This window comes from Cydia pomonella, chromosome 25 (genome assembly GCF_033807575.1).
Source record: "Cydia pomonella isolate Wapato2018A chromosome 25, ilCydPomo1, whole genome shotgun sequence".
NCBI classification, from domain to species: domain Eukaryota; kingdom Metazoa; phylum Arthropoda; class Insecta; order Lepidoptera; family Tortricidae; genus Cydia; species Cydia pomonella.
The window spans coordinates 2,461,676-2,482,719 of NC_084727.1; the positions used below are offsets into that span (position 1 = coordinate 2,461,676).

General features: G+C 38.3%; 1 protein-coding gene and 1 long non-coding RNA gene across 2 annotated transcripts in view; one reads left to right on the forward strand and one right to left on the reverse strand.

Moving 5' to 3' along the window:
- Window positions 1–10,182, reverse strand: part of LOC133531279 (uncharacterized) — a 115,402-nt gene extending 105,220 nt beyond the window's left edge. Inside the window, exons 1-3 of the mRNA XM_061869410.1 lie at window positions 10,015–10,182; window positions 9,322–9,408; window positions 127–352 (exon numbers count right to left, since the gene is read on the reverse strand). Of these exons, the coding sequence (XP_061725394.1) occupies window positions 127–352; window positions 9,322–9,408; window positions 10,015–10,100 (399 nt within the window). The 5' untranslated portion in view covers window positions 10,101–10,182. The remainder of the gene's footprint in view (window positions 1–126; window positions 353–9,321; window positions 9,409–10,014) is intronic.
- A 129-nt stretch (window positions 10,183–10,311) lies between these two features.
- LOC133531695 (uncharacterized) lies at window positions 10,312–14,143 on the forward strand. The gene is made up of 3 exons (XR_009801579.1): window positions 10,312–11,275; window positions 11,708–11,780; window positions 13,296–14,143. It is a non-coding gene; the product is annotated as an uncharacterized LOC133531695 (long non-coding RNA).
- Window positions 14,144–21,044: the final 6,901 nt, after the last annotated feature.

Here is a 21,044-nt window from a genome sequence, read left to right on the forward strand (position 1 = left end):
GGAGGATTTGTATCCTATCTTATTCTAAATATGCCTGTTTTTTTCTAACTTGAAGCACTATAGTTAAAGACTTTTTTTTATACCACGTCGGTGGCAAACACAAATTTGAAGAAGATTTAGTGTTACCTCAGCCACATGCTCCCGCACAGGTTCCCTCAAATCCTCCGCCATTGCAGTAGTATTTCTCCTCGGAGCAGCCAAAACTAGTCGCGCGAGCGAAGCGTCCCCGTCCGCGCGCGCCTCGTCCCGCAAGGCGCGCAGCACGCGGCGCGCCATGTTGGCGGCGCTCAGCTGCTGCGGCAGCGCTACGGACACCAGGCGCCCCGCGGCGCGGACGCGGCTGCAGAGGCCACTGCGACAAATCAAACAGTGTATGTTCTACAATTGTGGTCCAAAATGTTCCAGAACATGGATGTCTTTTATAACATCTTCTTCTTCCTCGCGTTGTCCCGGCATTTAGCCACGGCTCATGGGAGCCTGGGGTCTGCTTGACAACTAATCCCAAGATTTGGCGTTACGAAAGCGACTGCCATCCGACCTTCCAACCAGAGGGTAAACTAGGCCTTGTTGGGATTAGTCCGGTTTCCTCACGATGTTTTCAATCAAATGATATTTCGTAAATAAGTTCCGAAATACTCATAGGTACGAGCCGGGGTTTGAACCCGCGACCACCGGATTGCAAGTCGCACGCTCTTGCCGCTTGCCACCAGCGCTTGATGTCTTTTATAACATATTAGAAATAATTTATTTGGCGGTATGGACTGAGCTTGGGGTTTTCGGTCTGCATCGCATAAATGCCGCTGTGGGAGTGACGTGGACCAGCTGGGGTTCCGACGTGTTGGAAGCCGGTGTTGCTCGAAGAGCTGGGGCGTCACGGTCTGTCTTGTCACTTCTGTCGGCGAAGCAGGGGGTGTTTGTCGCGTCACGTTGCGCTCAATGACATTATCCGCCGGTCTCTTACCACCGTCTCGATCGCAATCTCGAGCTGGCCGGTAAAGCCCAGGGTGATGGTAAGAGACCCACAGGATATCGCTGATACCATGGATGATGGGACGCGACCTGTGTGGACACACTGGCCCCGTCCCATCTTCACGGTACTACAAAGAAAGCGGGCGCAGCTACAGAGGCTGCTGACACCCTCAAAAGAAATACGGGGGATCTCAACGTTTTTAATTAGGCGGGTCCACACAGAGCGAGCATACGCGCGAGCAAATATTCTCGCGCACAAAACGGCTAGAGTAGAAGTGCCTCGGCCGAGGCGGTGCGCCCAATTTCCTCGCCTGAGCGCGCCCAGTGCCGGATTAACCATTAAGCAAAATAAGCACTTGCTTAGGGCACCACGTCTAGGGGGGCACCAAAATCATAGGAAAAAAACGCGCATGCTGCATCAGCATCGCAGTCGTAGTGTAGTACTTATGTACACGAAACTTTTTGATACGTGTGCAAGTACCCATCTAATAACGAAGGGTCGTAAGAGAGTGAGGACACGTAAAAACATCTCCAACCCTACGCGGAGGCCATCAAAGCTCATGGCCAAAAAATCTTACCGTCGGGCTTGTGGCCAACCGATTTTCTCGACGTAGATTACCGATTTTGTAGCGTATTTTGGTCTCTTGCACACCAGATGTGTCGGCCAGGCCGAGTTGCTGCAGAGCCGCGATCCTGCGACCTAATTGTCAAAGTGTAATAAAGGGCCCTGCGAAGGCCGAAAAACAAAAGCATCTTATCAAGTTGCGCTTTCGAGTTAAGGCAAAGGCCGAGCAGTAGGTGATTACATAGGTTCAATTTCAAGCCACTCTTTTGCAGTTCGGCGTTAGGTCTTATGCGACGCCAGGCCTTCTACTTTAAGCAAACTGCCTCACTTTCGCTTGGCCATGGATCCAAATCCATGCTGTCCTCTTTCGCAGCTGGGCTGCCTTGCTCACACCTCGCCATTAGTTGTATTATATGATAACGCGCCGCGATCGGACGCTCCAGACGTCCAGCTATTCATACCTCGCCATTGGTCAAATTCAAGCCTTGCTTTCTTCCAGCTCGACCTTTGGCCTCATCCGTAAGCGCCGATCGAACGCTCCGTGCGTTCAGCCTTAGACTTTGCCTTTAAAAACATTGATTTAAACTTTCACGATTTAGGCCAATCAAATTAGATCCAAAAATAGCGTTTTGAGGAATTAATTCCCAGCAAGCTGGAAATTGTTTTAATATACTTATTTGGTCCTAAATGCGTGTAATCCCTGTTTGCTCTATCCCAGGAGGTGTGCATACATTTTGGGATCCTTAGTCGGAGATAATTTTTTCCTTTGGATTGCCAAACCTCTCGATGTAGAAGGAACCCACTATCAATTACAATAGCACTTGTGGGATCAGATACTGGCAAGAAAGCGTTTTCGGATTATTAACATGATTGTACCAAAAATAAAAAATGTCGACCTTTTTTTACAATTTACTACGAATACATATTAAGGTACCTTAAATCAATCAATCAATATATTAAGAACATAGTTAAGTTACATTTCGGATCCTAAGATATCAATTTTAATAATACGCGTAATTAGAACAAATTTTCCGTCGGCCGTACCGTTTTCGATTTACAAGCAAAAAAACTGAAAAAGAGGAAACATTTATGCACACCTCCTGGAATGGAGCAAACTCGGATTACACGTATTTTTAGGTCGAAAAAATCTAATTGTATTGGCCTAATTGTGACACATTATTATTGAAGAAAACGGGACTTATTCGCATTTGATTAAGTTCTAAAGTTACCTCCAACGTCAAAATAATGATGTCGACTTTACCCAGTCTTCTCCGAGACCATGGGGACAACGCCGTCCTTGAAACGTCGGGTCAGAGGTAATTTTAAAACTTACCCTATTAAGTCCCGTTTTCGTAAACAATAATTTGCTATTTAAGACATTTGTGGCCATTGGTACTTGTTCTGATAAGAACCAATGGCCAATGGCTAAGCCCCTACTGAAGCTCGGCCTTTGCCCTCACATGAATGAGCTTCGCAGGAAAGCTCTAGAGGTTGCAAAACCCTGTGCGAAATACTGCCTATGTCTTACGTCTTCGCTTACACTTGGACCATGGTTGGCTTGGCCTCCGGATTTATGCGAAGCACGGTCTTCGAATTTGTTTACACTTGACCTTACCTACTCTTGGAACATTACTGCTGCAGTAATGTCAATTTCCGTGATAAAATGATGTGACGGATTGAAAATTCTATTCTCAGCAGTAATGCGGCAATAAACGTCACTCAATTTACCAAGAAAATTCAATGTAATCTTGATGAGGGGGCACCATGGTCTAGAAATACTTAGGGCACCAAAATGTCTTAATCCGGCACTGAGCGCGCCGCATCGGCCGAAGCACGTCTACACTGGCCGTTTTCAACTTATAATCAATAAAGTAAGGAGTGAGCACGCTATGTTTATTTATTTCTTTTTCTACTCGTCGACTTTAATGTTTGAATTAAGATTTCATATACCAAACTATAATTGCGTACTTTTCATTGCCAAACTCAACAAAAAAAAGTCAACTAGTATAAAAATAAATTGACCAATCACGTGCCGCCCCTCCCATAGAACGGGGGACGGGCGGGAGGAGGTTCGCGCGTTTATGTCAAACTTTCTTCATAAGGGGGGGGGGGGGCAGAAAATTTAAAATAATCCAAGGGGAGCCGAAACTGCAGAAAAAATGCATTTTATTTGGAAACTGTTACGTCGTGAATCATATACTAAATATCATTTATTTATTTGATTTTAATGTACTTACTAACCCCTAGCTATAACGATGGCACTAACAATGTTTTATGGAATTCTTATGGTTCTGAAATAAAGATATAAGGTAGAAGTACTAGTGCTCGACGCTGCACTAGTACTCGACATGGGCACTTTATGTCAAAGTGATAAGGATTAAGTTCGAATACAGAAAAATCTTCGTTGTTCAAATTTAACCTATATTTCTATGACATAAAGTGCCCATGTCGGTGACTAGTGCAACGTCGAGCACTAGTACTTTTACCTTATATTTTTTTATATATTTCGAAGGACCGGCGGCGGGCCGGCTAAAACCCTTGCGGTACTTAGCCCACCACTGAATGAATGAATGAAGGAATGAAATATTTATAATGCATTACCTGACTTTGTTAGATACTTACATCTTCTATTACGCTTTGGTTTCATTGCACCTAAATATCATAATGCCATCGACTTAAAATGCCCTAAAAAACAACAACTTAGTCTCAAAATGCCTAAATGTAAAATTGTTTCCTCCTCAAAATGGCTGAATGTCATAATGTCTTTTATTCATATCCTCCAAGTCTCAAAATACCTTAATGTCAAAAAGTATGTTTCATCAAATGCCGAATTTCTGATAGACTTATTTTTTAACTAGTTTAATTATGTCTTAAGTGCATTTTTATAACCTTTGTAGTGTTTAGATTTTTTTTTAACAATTTGCCGAGTTAAGAACAGATAATATTGGATAAAGTAGCACTCGTGAATGTGGATAAGTTGACATTTCAAGTAAATTTGAAGTTTAGGCATTTTGGGAATGTGGTATTTTAAGAAAAAAATCAATGCACTCTGAGATTCATGCAGTTTGAAACCATTTCGTTTGGAAATCTAGGAATTTTGGTAAATGGGTAATATGAAATTAAGATTGAATCAAACCAAAGCATAATTACCTATTTAAGCCATAAATGGCTAATCCAAACTTACATTTATTTTTAAATACTATGTCAGTGGCAAACAAGCATACAGCCTGCCTGATGGTAAGCAGTCTCCGTAGCCTATGTACGCCTGAAACTTCAGAGTCACATGCGCTCGTTGAGCTCTGGGAACCTTACTCACCTGCAGGAACAGTGCCGGATTAACCATTAAGCAAAATAAGCACTTGCTTAGGGCACCACGTCTAGGGGGGCACCAAAATCATAGGAAAAAAACGCGCATGCTGCATCAGCATCGCAGTCGTAGTGTAGTACTTATGTACACGAAACTTTTTGATACGTGTGCAAGTACCCATCTAATAACGAAGGGTCGTAAGAGAGTGAGGACACGTAAAAACATCTCCAACCCTACGCGGAGGCCATCAAAGCTCATGGCCAAAAAATCTTACCGTCGGGCTTGTGGCCAACCGATTTTCTCGACGTAGATTACCGATTTTGTAGCGTATTTTGGTCTCTTGCACACCAGATGTGTCGGCCAGGCCGAGTTGCTGCAGAGCCGCGATCCTGCGACCTAATTGTCAAAGTGTAATAAAGGGCCCTGCGAAGGCCGAAAAACAAAAGCATCTTATCAAGTTGCGCTTTCGAGTTAAGGCAAAGGCCGAGCAGTAGGTGATTACATAGGTTCAATTTCAAGCCACTCTTTTGCAGTTCGGCGTTAGGTCTTATGCGACGCCAGGCCTTCTACTTTAAGCAAACTGCCTCACTTTCGCTTGGCCATGGATCCAAATCCATGCTGTCCTCTTTCGCAGCTGGGCTGCCTTGCTCACACCTCGCCATTAGTTGTATTATATGATAACGCGCCGCGATCGGACGCTCCAGACGTCCAGCTATTCATACCTCGCCATTGGTCAAATTCAAGCCTTGCTTTCTTCCAGCTCGACCTTTGGCCTCATCCGTAAGCGCCGATCGAACGCTCCGTGCGTTCAGCCTTAGACTTTGCCTTTAAAAACATTGATTTAAACTTTCACGATTTAGGCCAATCAAATTAGATCCAAAAATAGCGTTTTGAGGAATTAATTCCCAGCAAGCTGGAAATTGTTTTAATATACTTATTTGGTCCTAAATGCGTGTAATCCCTGTTTGCTCTATCCCAGGAGGTGTGCATACATTTTGGGATCCTTAGTCGGAGATAATTTTTTCCTTTGGATTGCCAAACCTCTCGATGTAGAAGGAACCCACTATCAATTACAATAGCACTTGTGGGATCAGATACTGGCAAGAAAGCGTTTTCGGATTATTAACATGATTGTACCAAAAATAAAAAATGTCGACCTTTTTTTACAATTTACTACGAATACATATTAAGGTACCTTAAATCAATCAATCAATATATTAAGAACATAGTTAAGTTACATTTCGGATCCTAAGATATCAATTTTAATAATACGCGTAATTAGAACAAATTTTCCGTCGGCCGTACCGTTTTCGATTTACAAGCAAAAAAACTGAAAAAGAGGAAACATTTATGCACACCTCCTGGAATGGAGCAAACTCGGATTACACGTATTTTTAGGTCGAAAAAATCTAATTGTATTGGCCTAATTGTGACACATTATTATTGAAGAAAACGGGACTTATTCGCATTTGATTAAGTTCTAAAGTTACCTCCAACGTCAAAATAATGATGTCGACTTTACCCAGTCTTCTCCGAGACCATGGGGACAACGCCGTCCTTGAAACGTCGGGTCAGAGGTAATTTTAAAACTTACCCTATTAAGTCCCGTTTTCGTAAACAATAATTTGCTATTTAAGACATTTGTGGCCATTGGTACTTGTTCTGATAAGAACCAATGGCCAATGGCTAAGCCCCTACTGAAGCTCGGCCTTTGCCCTCACATGAATGAGCTTCGCAGGAAAGCTCTAGAGGTTGCAAAACCCTGTGCGAAATACTGCCTATGTCTTACGTCTTCGCTTACACTTGGACCATGGTTGGCTTGGCCTCCGGATTTATGCGAAGCACGGTCTTCGAATTTGTTTACACTTGACCTTACCTACTCTTGGAACATTACTGCTGCAGTAATGTCAATTTCCGTGATAAAATGATGTGACGGATTGAAAATTCTATTCTCAGCAGTAATGCGGCAATAAACGTCACTCAATTTACCAAGAAAATTCAATGTAATCTTGATGAGGGGGCACCATGGTCTAGAAATACTTAGGGCACCAAAATGTCTTAATCCGGCACTGTGCAGGAACACAACACTATGAGTAGGGTCTAGTGTTATTTGGCTGCGGTTTTCTGTGAGGTACTTCCCCAGTTGGGCTGTGCTTTAGATCTGGAATTATATCCGCTGTGCTGTGCCCTCCCAACAAACATTATACCGTCAGTTACAGGCTTCTTTAAAACTTTAATCTTTTGAACGGCGTTATAATAATCTCAGTTATAGCTTGGAACGTTATAGAGGAGTTAAGAAATAAATTCCACTCCAACAGTGGTTCTAGAGCTACAATGGATGATGTTATGCAGAATTGAGAGTAATAATAGTGTTAATTACAGCTACTGGAGTCAAGCTTTATAGCTTTAACCTGTTTGTAACACTTAAATCTTTACAACAGCGCTCGCTGACACTTACTGATGTTTATTGTTACTTAATGGTTACTGTGAAGTATCTTATATATCTTTAGGTGTTGTGATAACTTTAAGCTGCAGGCATGGGTTGCATAAAAGAGTTAGTCAAGTGTGTCGTAACACCAGATACTAAAAGCGTTGCATAACTCTCTTATGAAGTTTCAAGCTTTAACGTAAGTTTTGCTTATGCTAATTGTGTTAGCAGAGTACCTTTTTGAAGGCTTTCTACAGGCAATGGTGTAATGATTAATTCTATCAGGTTTAAAAATGCTTAGCCGGTTGTATTGTCTTCTATATAGTTAAACGCTTTGTTTGAGTCTATTATTACACTCTTATGTATACTAAAGACTGCACAATACTCTCGACTAAAGATGCTGTATCTCAAAAAGTGTAAATGATGCGTTAAGGGAGAGCTAAAGCTGTAATAGCAAGTTCGCCATTGTTTTAGTTAAGTAACCTAAAAATGTACTTGTTTGATCAATATTTATGTACAAAATACTCCATTAATAATTTTTATTTTATCATTCTATCGATGCCACGTAACTTTACTTGCCAATGGCCGACAAAAAGAACAAGTTGCTGATAAAACTTTAAGGCGTCTATTTTATTAAGCATAAGTTTTACTTTAAATCTTTAATTAATCCGGAGCGCGTTAAAATTAAGATGGAAAACATGGTATACACTTACCGTAAAATCGCAGGCGCAGCACTTTTTCACTTTTCACACGATAAAACTTCTTCTTCCTAATAAAAACTTGCGAGCAGATCGCCATTAAATGTTGCTGTGATAAGTTTTATTTTCTTTGTATCATTTATTTTATAAGTTTGATCGTTTTGGATTTCTTTGAAGCTAATACATAAAAACAGTACAAAAAGAGTTCTCAAAAAGCGGTCACATATTTAATTGAGAATGTTTTAGATATCTAGTACGCGTTAAATCGTTAACCCACTCTCTCTTATAGGTTTAACAAGTTTAAAATTCTTAACTGAGGGTTGTCTCACACCTATTGTGTTAGCTAATGATTCTATGAGAACGTAGAACCGGCTAAAGTAATAGCTGAGGGTGAATTAACTCCCTTCTAAGTACTTCTAACCCTTAAGTAACACTGTTGTATAGGCTTCCTGACACCTTTACCTGTAAAAAGTGGGGCCTGATTCGTGGTTATAAGGGTGGTATAGAGTCCTCTACCAACCTACTACAGGTATTCTTAACACTCTTAATTCTCAAATGAGAGCATTATAACAGTGATATGTAGGCTATTTTGACGCTGTCATGTTAGTTGGGCTACCACACAAAGCGAGGTGACATTCACAGTGCCCATACCTGTCTTTTGGACGTAATTTAAGGACATAAACGGGTCTAGTATTTTACAATGTAACTATAGGGCTAGCATGTTGTATGTTCATGTTACAGCTTACTTACTTACTGCAAGCCTTTCTCCGCAGACGTTTTGTCCGGTTGCCCTTAGCATAGGCGTCTCCCATATTCCTCCACGTATCTCTGTCTAGAGCCTGCCTTCTTCAGGGCTCCAGCTACCTGCCTGAACTTGTCTTCCCATCTCATTTTTTTGTCCACCATCATTCCTTTTCCCATCCCTTGGGTACCATGTTGTGATGTCTTTTGTGTATGTTCATGTAGGAGTGCTTAAATCTCTTATCATAGTTGCTAAGTTGCTATGGCTTAACCTTTTGACTGCCAAAGACGTCATATGACGTGTGCGGCTACAGCCCAATATCAACCTTCATGCATACCAACAAGGTTCACGATTACGCGCCGCGTACAATAGGAGTGGCGTTCAAAAGGCTAACTTTTAAATTAGCATGGGACTTATAAGAATCAAGATTGCCAACTTCATGAAATGAAATACTGCATAGCTTTAAAATGTAAACAATGAACTTAATTATAATATTAGAGAGTAAGAGTAATTGCAGCAGGAGTTAAGCCCTAGGGGGCTTCGCTGTCATTATTTTTAGAATATATTTACATGCTTTGTGTTAATAAATAAATTAAATTAAAAAAAACTTACATGACCGTAGTGTTATCAGACTCATTGATGATCTGCTCCAGAAGCGTGACTGTGGCCAGGGCAACATTATTTGATCCCTCAATCTTTCTGTAATACGAGATAACTCATTAATGCAATATTTACATTATAAATACTAGTTACTAGGGGTAAGGATATGAAATTGGTGAGGTTTAGTAGAAAATCCTTACGAACTTAACGTGTCAATTGACATATATATCTAAGGACGGGCCTTACGGGCACTAAGAATGGCGCTAATTCAGTGGTGTCACTCTCGAATTCAAGCTAATCGTGCAATCTAACGGAACTAGTTGCAACCAATCGCGCGCGTGATGTGAACTCATCAACCAATCGCGTTGCAGCGTTAGACTGCACGATTGGCTCGAATTCGTGTGCGTGACACCGCTGTACTGGCCCCGTTCTTATTGTCCGTAAGGCCCGTCGTTAGATATATATGTCAATGAACGTGTCAATCAAATTTAATTGGATTTACCAAAAACTTTTAATACGAAACTGACATATGACGCTCATAGGATGATGAAATATTAGATTTCTTCAATACCTGAGCACATATTAAACGATAAAGATTTATTATATAAAAGCTGGCAGCCGTAGGTTTGCCTATATTAATAAAATAAACAAGTTATTGCTTTAAATTGTAAAATAAAGCAATTTTTCTGTTTGCCACGCACGTACCCATTTCGGACATCTGACACAAATTTCGCCACCAAATCGATGTGTTTTTCGTCAAGGTCCTGTATCACAGTATCTGAAGGCGACATTATGCACAAAAACAAAGTTAAACAAAACAAATAATTGAAAAATAATCCCTATTTGAAGTAAATATAACCTCAACACTTAACAATGTCTAGGTATTCGGTATTAGAAACGCTATATATTAGATCTGGCAAATTTGTTGGATTTGACGTTTCTGAGATTTCTGACATCCTATGGTCGCTGAAGTGAGATTCAGATTTTTATTGAATTACAATGTCTTTGACACACTGACAGATATCACAGATTAGAAAGATAGGCAGGAAACAGACAGATAAACACTTATTAATAGACAACCAGACTCGGTTAAAGTTTAATCGTACAATGGATTAAACTAAGAAACAACACTAATTTCAAGGTAAGAAATATTTTAATCTATAAATAAAATAAGTGTACTATTGCCAAATTCAAATACATAAATTTAATCATACCACCCTCTTAAGTCCCACGGCCGCCATATCGCGTCCAAAATTACAATCAAAATTCATCATAGATGTAAATTCTAACATTGTTTTAGCTGGCAATTTAGAACTCTGGTAGCGATTAGCAAGGTAAGTGATTAGAAACATAGGTTATGCTATTGTTTAAAATGTGACTGTTTTGTTTTAGAGGGTGAACGTGAGAAAATAATCCTTAGCCGTCATATAATTTCCTCGGAAAGGCTCAAAATCAAAAGGCACGGATCCGCCGCATAATTCCGTCAGTAGTTTCCCAGTGACCATCAACAAGACAGCTGCACTGAGCTGTGGAGCAGAAATAGGCTGACAGTTGACTTGATGTAAACTTGACAGAATAAATAGCACTGACGTTTTCTTTCTCTTCGTTGGCAATGATTTGCGAAACAAACTCCATACAAAACTTTTCTTGTGCCTAGTTGCGTCAGCCTGCTCTCATCTATGGCGCTTTGTGACATTTGATTAACATGCCAAATGTAGCTAAATCAAGATTTTCCGCGTATCTTGTTAAAATTGTTGTATTCTTTTAACAAGTATTTGCTAAAACGTAATATTCAGAATCACAGTGACCTGTCACTGATATATCATTCTGCCAGAGTGATTTACGAATACGTTTTACCAGAATGATTCTGGTAAAACGTATTAAAACATGTTAGAACATTCATATTATACGAGTACGCCAACGGCAACGGTTGCAATGGATTGCGAATTTCCCAAGGAGTTTCTTGGTAATCTTTTTAATCATTAGGCTGGTCCACATAGAGCGAGCATACGCGCGAAACAATTTCCTCAGTTCCTCACGTACAAACCGGCCGAAGCACGTCTATACTGGCCGGTTTGTGAAAATCAACATATTAAGGAAAATATAAGCAACAAATTCACTGATAACATAACCTTATTTCTGCGGTTATTCGTTATATTACCTTCAATGGAAACCATAGTGAACATGATTGGTTAAGCTGTATCGCAAAAGTCTTCCCTTCTAAGCAAAAAGTTGTGAAGGCTTTTTGCTTGTAATGTACATAATACATATTGGAAGCCCCCATTTAAGGGAGCCTATTTTTTTTTTATAAAAAAAAAACTGATAGAAGGGACCCTATGTTGAGCTTTTATTTATCTTTTTATTTTTGCCTGTCATTCTATGTTGATTGTTGTTTCAGTTTCAAACCTGGTGACTGTAAAGCAGGAGCCGTCATGCGAGGTCATCTCTGACATAGGACATGTTGAGCGGGGGTGTGTAATGCTTGTTATACCTACTTATTTATTTATATAAATAATAATAAATATTATAGGACATTAGTACATAAATTGACTAAGTCCCACAGTAAGCTCAATAAGGCTTGTGTTGAGGGTACTTAGACAACGATATATATAATATATAAATATTTATAAATACTTAAATACATAGAAAACACCCATGACTCAGGAACAAATATCCATGCTCATCACACGAATAAATGCCCTTACCAGGATTTGAACCCGGGACCATCAGCTTCGTAGGCAGGGTCACTACCCACTAGGCCAAACCGGTCGTCAAAATTATAGCCATTCATTTCCGGTCCTTGGGTACAATGTTGTTTTTTTTTTACTTCGGAATGTCCTGCAGTTCAGTGTGCCTTTTGGCATAAGTCTCCAACATTCTCCACTGAACTCTGTCCTCTGCAACTCTAGACTAGTAAGGTCCCAAGGTTAAGTGGATATCATCTACATGATATCCACTTGGTATAATTACTAATTCTTAATATATACCCACCACATTAATATTTTGATATTTGGGAGGTCTGGCCTAGTGAGTAAGTAGTGACCCTGCCTATGAAGCTAATGGTCCCGGGTTCAAATTCTGGTAAGGGCATTTTTTAGTGTTATGAATACAGATATTTGTTCCTTAGTCATGGGTGTTTTCTATGTATATAAGTATGTATTTATCTATTTCCGTATGTATAGCGTCACCTAGTACCCATAGATCAAGTTTTGCTTAGTTTGGGGCTAGGTTGATTCGATCTGTAAGTCCTCTATTACTAACGTGTCAACCAGACATTTCACCCAGTTGGACGGTAAGTATTTTTTTTCCCAAGCGTTAATCTGGTTTGTCGGTTAGTAGTAGGCTTTCCTGACCCACACCCTGGTTGTAAGGTTGGTACTTTTTTTTTCTTAACTAACCACCAAGCTGGCAACTAGGTGGTCAGTTAGTATTTTTTTCCTAATTAGCCAATTAATTTGCCAACCAGGTGGTCAGTTAGTACATCTTTCCCAGCAGACCAACCAGGCATGCCGATCAGGTGGTCAGTTAGTACATCTTTCCCAGCAGACCATCCAGGCATGCCGATCAGGTGGTCAGTTAGAACATTTTTCGCAGCAGACCAACCAGGCATGCCGATCAGGTAGTCAGTTAGAACATTTTTCGCAGCAGACCAACCAGGCATACCAATCAGGTGGTCAGTTAGAACATTTTTCAGCTGCAGCAAAAAAAAAATCACCCCCGCATTACGTGTAAGGGTTACGTTATGCATTACGTTAGGTACCCTAAAAAAAAATTTAGATTTTATTCTACGACTTTGTCGGCTTTATTGATTTATATATCCATGCCAAATTTCAGCTTTCTAGCATTAACGACCACGGAGCAAAGCCTCGGACAGGCAGACAGACGGACATGGTGAAATTATAAGGGTTCCTAGTTGACTACGGTACCCCAAAAAGAACAGAGTACCTATTTCTGAAACATTCATATATAATTTTATTTTAATGTAGTGTACCCATGAAGCTGAAGGACTGCTGTGTGCGGCTCGAGCGGATTTCCGTGGACAATGTTGAAAATGATGATTATTATGTTGCAGGTGAGCGATGTTTTTTAATATACCGGGTCTCCGGTAATTAATGGATGTTCTTACTTTTTTATTTTTCTAAATTTTTATTTTTATTGATTACTATATAAATTTAAGAATTGAATTATAACATATTATAATATTTGTACGTCATTAGTTACGTCTTTTGGGTCACTTTTAAAACCCTGGTTTTATGGCACCTTATTACCTATTTACAATTAATTTTTTTAGTCCAGCACTCAATTAAATGGATCTAGTGAGAATAACCCGATATAACCGGTAGTCAATTAAATTACTGCCCGTTATATCGGGTTATTCTCACTAGGTACCACCAAGTTGTTACCCGTGGTAACTATTGGGATTTTTTTCCCACCTTTTACCAGTGGTAACCTTGAAAAAAAAATCCACTAGTTACCATCAAAAACTTGTTAGCGTTCAATATTAATAAAAAAAGTATAAATATTGAGTGCTCTAATGAATACCTAATTAATTAAAAGTAGAATTAATTATAAGTTTTAGTTATTAGTTTAATTATAAGTCGATTACTGTTTCAGTAAACTGCCTTAAAAGTGATCAAAAATAGCCGGTCTTTGACTGATTTGTTTGTTCGTTCGTATAATTGTGACGTTATTTATTGAAAGGGACCTTATTGTCGATAGCGCTTACGCCATTATCAGCGATACATCTATATAAATACAACGCTGCTCTACGCAGTGCGGCGTAAGCGCCCCCGACAAAAGATCCAGTCTTCATAGATAACGTCACAATTCATTCATTTTTAGGGTTCCGTAGCCAAATGGCAAAAAACGGAACCCTTATAGATTCGTCATGTCCGTCTGTCTGTCCGATTCTGTCACAGCCACTTTTTTCCGAAACTATAAAAGCTATACTGTTCAAACTTGGTAAGTAGATGTATTCTATGAACCGCATTATGATGTTCACACAAAAATAGAAAAAAAACAATAAATTTTGGGGGTTCCCCATACTTAGAACTGAAACTCAAAAAATCTTTTTTCATCAAACTCATACGTGTGGGGTATCTATGGATAGGTCCTTAAAAATGATATTGAGGTTTCTAATATCATTTTTTTCTAAACTGAAAAGTTTGCGCGAGAGACACTTCCAAAGTGGTAAAAAGTGTGTCCCCCCCCCCCCGTAACTTCTAAAATAACAGAATGAAAAATCTAAAAAAAATATATGATATACATTGCCATGCAAACTTCCACCGAAAATTGGTTCGAACGAGATCTAGTAAGTAGTTTTTTTTTAATACGTCATAAAAATTAAAAAAAAAAATTTTTTCATCAAACCCATACGTGTGGGGTATCTATGGATAGGTCTTCAAAAATGATATTTAGGTTTCTAATATCATTTTTTTCTAAACTGAATAGTTTGCGCGAGAGACACTTCCAAAGTGAAAAAATGTGTGTCCCCCCCCCTGTAACTTCTAAAATAACAGAATGAAAAATCTAAAAAAAATATATGATATACATTGCCATGCAAACTTCCACCGAAAATTGGTTCGAACGAGATTTAGTAAGTAGTTTTTTTTTAATACGTCATAAAAATTAAAAAAAAAAATTTTTTTCATCAAACCCATACGTGTGGGGTATCTATGGATAGGTCTTCAAAAATGATATTTAGGTTTCTAATATCATTTTTTTCTAAACTGAATAGTTTGCGCGAGAGACACTTCCAAAGTGAAAAAATGTGTGTCCCCCCCCCTGTAACTTCTAAAATAACAGAATGAAAAATCTAAAAAAAATATATGATATACATTACCATGCAAACTTCCACCGAAAATTGGTTTGAACGAGATCTAGTGAATAGTTTTTTTTTAATACGTCAATAAATTAAAAAAAAATTTTTTTCATCAAACCCATACGTGTGGGGTATCTATGGATAGGTCTTCAAAAATGATATGTAGGTTCCTAACATCATTTTTTTCTAAACTGAATAGTTTGCGCGAGAGACAGTTCCAAAGTGGTAAAATGTGTGTCCAAAGTGGTAAAATGTTGAACAAGATCTAGCAAGTAGATTTTTTTTTTTATTTCATCTACACGTTAATTTCTCCTTAAATATATTTTTTTAGACTTGCACCGCTTTAAATATTTTATTATAAAAAAAATCATTCGTCGGTCAGAAAATCGATGTCATTCATGTTAATCGATTTGTGATTATGGGTGTGGTTCGCGGGGGAGCGGGGAGTGAGCGAGCGAGACCACAGATATAAAATCTGAGTATGAGCGAGACAGTTGTATCGTTGCAGGGCGGAGGGGCATCGGTGTCTTATTGACTTTGATGTCCCATCAGTCCCATCACTAAATTTCGGCTATGACGTGACAGTAGGTGGTAAGAAGTCGGCTTGGTTTCAATACAAATCGTGTAATTTGCTTTATCTAGAGTATCTATCAAATATTAATATAAAAAATAATAATAATAAATATTATAGGACATTATTACACAAATTGACTAAGTCCCACAGTAAGCTCAATAAGGCTTGTGTTGTGGGTACTTAGACAACGATATATATAATATATAAATATTTATAAATACTTAAATACATACAAAACACCCATGACTCAGGAACAAATATCCATGCTCATCACACGAATAAATGCCCTTATCAGGATTTGAACCCGGGACTATCGGCTTCATAGGCAGGGTCACTACCCACTAGGCCAAACTGGTCGTCAAAAAATGAAGGTATTAATAAGCCCTTTCCATAATGAGTCATCTACTAGCATGTTAGTAGAACATTATTGTTTATTATTATTGTTTATTTTTCAAAAAAACACTTAATTAATACTGCGATTCAAATATTTGTTTACATTTTTGTATAAGTTGTGACCACTTGAATGCGAACACATCAATGTGCATGTGCAACATAGTATAATATGTCTAAGTTGTTATTGTCGCCTGGCTAATGGGACCGAATAACAGCAAAAAAGTTAATCCCCACAATGTACCCTGGTAAACAAGTATTTAACTTGTTTACCTGGTCCAGCAAATATCATTGGCAGTACAGCGCGGTAATGCGGCCAGTATTTTTGGAACTTTTGCGCCGGGTACGTGTCGTCTCGGGGATTAACGGGGAATCGTAGGTAGTTTTAGGTTTTTGGACAAAGCTTGTTGCGGATTTTATGTTGTACCTACATTAATAGACCAATAGTGGGACCGGATTTTTGCCCTATAAGTTTCGATAATTCTAAAGAGTGAAAAGTGATGTTTATCTGGTATGGGGCATATTTTTAAGCATATTTGTAATATATGAAGAAAATTTAGAACGAGCGTTAGATATAAATAAGGTATTTATGTATTTTTATTGATGAATTTTGAATATTGAATTAAAGTACAAAATTTAAGCATCGTCTTTTATAATATGTATGAGGCTTTATGCTATCAAATTTTTAGAAAAAAAATCAACGTGCTACTTTGTCAAACTCAAATTAGCTTATTATTTTGTTAATATTGAATTAAAGTTTGAAAAATCTACAATATCATATCTAAATTCTTAAGTTAATAGGCAAGGCAAAAAATTAGAAGAATAGGATATGTGCTTTACAATTAATATGCGTTTTTTGTCCTGTAAGATCTAATATTGAATTAAAGTCCGTAGAGATAAGTCTATTACTATAAAATAATATATGCAGCCATTTTATGGAAAGTAAGAAATATCTGTGTGTAGCTTGCATTGTAATAGTAAAATCAACTTAAAAAGGCGCGAAATTCATAACCACGCCGCGCTGGTCCGTCAACATGTCGGCTCGGCGCGCGGGAGCCTATCGTAGCCGACCTAGTGAGCGATAGATACCTCGCCCCGCCCCCCGCGCAGCTTCGCAAGCGCTGTTTGTCTTTTCTTTCAAATCATTCATTTGTTTGTTTATCGTGCACATAAATTAGATGCGGACATTACATGAATTTAATTATAGAATAAAAGTTATTACGACTTCAAAATGAGTGAAAAATGTTTGATATGTGTACTGTACTGACTTAGTAACAGAGAAAAAACGAGGAATTGAGCAGCTAATAACTGCGAGCAAATAATCTTTCTTGGTGATGGGAAAGTTAAATATTTCTACGGGAAGGAGGAACTACGTTTCCATAAAAAGTGTAGATTATACATTGAGTCGAAGGCTAAACCGGCGTACAAAAGACTAATGGAGGTGGCATCAGAGGGCTTACCGCGAACCACGTTCGACGTGTTGCCTCCCTGTCATACTTACGTACGAATTTACAAGTGCGACAGAGAGGTAACACGTCGAACGTGGTTCGCGATAGGCCCTCAAATGTACAGCCAAGTGACGATAATGAAAATTACATTTTCAAAACTTTTGTCTTTTGTTACCATTGTGTTAGCCGCCTGTACTTACTTTCAACATATATTAGTAGTTTATGTTACTGCTACATAATAAAAGGCATTAAAATACACGAGTGTGGGCTTAGGAAACGAACGAAGTGAGTTTCTTAAAAAGGTCACACGAGTGTTTTAATGCCTAATTATCTTATACCTTTAAACGAGCAATTCTTGTATATATGTATGTTAGTCTGTAAGGTATTTGTAATATGGGCCTTGTTGCCTGAATCAAATTTAAAAAAAAAATATATATATATATATATATATATATATATATATATATATATATAGCAACTATTACTTGCTTCCAAAAATACTAAACAGCCTTCCGAACCATTTACAAGATTTATACCTAACCAATCCTGAATCAACTAAAGATATAAAAAAATACTTGTTATCATCTAATAACCATGAACATATTTTATAAAGCATAACATTAGAATAATATTAATGTAACATGTGTACAGTCAGCGTCAAATACTTTGTAGCAACCAAAGTAGCCAAATAGTTCGGTACACCCTATATTTAGTATGGTGTACCGAACTATTTGGCCACTTTGACTGCTACAAAGTATTTGACGCTGACTGTACAATATTATAACATTAATGTAACATGTGTACAATATTATAACTTTGGCTGTAAACAAGCCATCTTTGGCTTAGCAGTTAAGAAATATGAAACTCTGCGATTAATTTAATATTTGGAACTTTAATAAAAAAAAAACATATTTGTAAATACTTAAATACATAGAAAACACCCATGACTCGGGAACAAATATTCGTGCTCATCACACATAAATGCCCTTACCACGATTTGAACCCAGGACCATCGGCTTCATAGGCAGGATCACTAGTTATTTAATTACAACTCGTATGGTAATTGAAATAAGATTAAAAATGAATAAATGGAAAAATAATTTGCGATTTCTTGTGGTCCCTATATGGTTACTGAGTGCCGGCGAGTCGAACTCTACAGAACCAGTCTAAAATGTGTCCTCGATATGCGTAACAAAGGCGCGTTATCGGAGAGCACACCTACACTGGTTTTTTGAGCGTTGGACTAGCCCGCGCTCAGGTGCCAATTAGAATTATACGACCCTTTTTTTGCAGGTAGTGGCACGCGCGGTTTTAGTTAACAATAGACAAAAGATTTGACGCTTCGGGCCAGCTTCAAATCGAACGACTATACCTGCGTACACACTGGCACCGTCTCAACTCCAACGGACTAATGTACCTAAAAGCGGGCGGGTGCCGAAATTTTGAAACGTAGTAAATATAAGAACCTCGGTAGAGTTCCATTTTGCGTTGAAACTGTAGGTCAACTTTAGGTACCAGCGCGTACAATTTTTTTGCATAAATCGCGAAGCCTCTGTTTGACGTAACTGGTGACCGAAGAATGGCGGCTTCCTTGCACAACGTATCAGTATTGCGATACGAGGAAATGCCGCCAGCATCCTTGGTACAATGCCTCAAGGGCTTATTTTAGTTTTAAGCTAGCTATTAATAGTACCTCTGTAAACCTACTGTACTCCTCTGTATATATCTATTATGTAAATAAAGAAAATTTGTTTATAATTAGACTATTTTAATTTGGACATTGTTTATTAATCTTGATATTCGTTGTTATATAATTTATCTAATTGTTAATAATAATTAATCATTGTTAATATATATATCATTTATAAAAGTATTTTAAGCTAATCTATATGAATTAAAATTATGATCGTTGACTATTTATTATATACAATGTCAAGACAGAAGAAATCATCAAATAAGCAAAATAAAAACTCACTATGTCAAATAAATACTGGGAAATAATTATACAATGTCAAATAATAGCATAATTGCGGAAAAGATGTCAATATGGCTACTTATACGTAGGTATCTCGTAATTATCGTCAAATTAAAGTACAAGGCATTACAATATAAGATAAAAATTAAAATTAGGTGTCATATATAAGTTAATTAAAGCTATACATACATTTTACATTTATAATTTATAAAAGTAGTTTTGTCTGAATAGTATTCGCATTAATAAAATCTGTCAAAAATGCTGACAATTTTGTCAGTAGAAAAAAGCGCGAAATTCAAATTGTTTATGGGACAAAAACCCTTTGCGCCTACTTTTTTTTTATTTGCCTCGTTTTTGGCTTGACAGCCTATGTACTAGTGGCTCTGTGAGCTGTGTAGACGCGTTAAGCTTAGAAAATGTAAAAGTGAAAAATACTTAGTTAACCTTTGTTTTTAATTGCGTGGAATTCTGACAGCTGTCATAATTTGACGTTTCAGGGACAGTGAACATTTTTTACCGTACATATTATTATCAATTATTTTTATATGAAGTTAATATTTCTTGCATGAACTCTTATCTGACTGAACATTTTCAAAGTGGGCAATTCCCTTGGATGTAATTTCAAACACAACGCAACGTACGTTCAAACTGTTGAAAGCCGAATAACATGAGTCATGACGTAAACAAATATGCAATTTGTTTGAAATGGAGGGTAGATTATGTAAGGAGAACACATTCACGGCTCGGTCACGACATCGTGCGGCGGCCATAGGTGGGAGTGGAACACAGCGACCCGACCTTTGTTCTCACCTATGGATGGACGCCGCTTGCCGCTGCCTCCGTCGCACGAGCACTCAAAACGCTTGATAAAACTTGAAACAATTATATTGTTTGATTTTAGGGAAATTCAAAGAATGACAATAATTTCAAGCATATGACATAGACACGTGTTATAATTATATCGCAGTGGCCAGATATGCTAAAAAGAGGGTTCGTATGGAGGATAGCTGGAGCTGCCACGGTATAAACCAATTCCCTTGAACATATTTTTTTGTTTAAAACGAGACGAGATAGTACAAAGAATAAAAATTATAATTTTAGTCCAAAGGTTTACGATATATGAAAGTCATTAGAATGATACCAGTAACAATTATTTTTTACCCCAGAAAAATACCGGATATTTTCTCTTGTCGAAATAGTGCACTTTAAACTTAAACTATCATTGTTTCCACGAATAAAGTATTATCAATGGTGGAGAGCATCGGCCACCACGCTTTGAGTTGTGGTCGTTGTGTAGGGAGATTCCCACGCCATCACGCTCTAAACGATCTGGTCCGGAGAGCGCTTATTTCGGCAAATGTCCCATGCATGCTCGAGCCCCCAGGCCTTAGCCGGTCGGATGGTAAGACGCCTGACGGTTTGACGCTGGTGCCTTGGCAGAAAGGAAAGTGCTTGCTTTGGGACGCTACATGCGTCAGCACTTTCGATGCAACGCATATTTGCCGCACTGTAAGGGCAGCTGCTGAG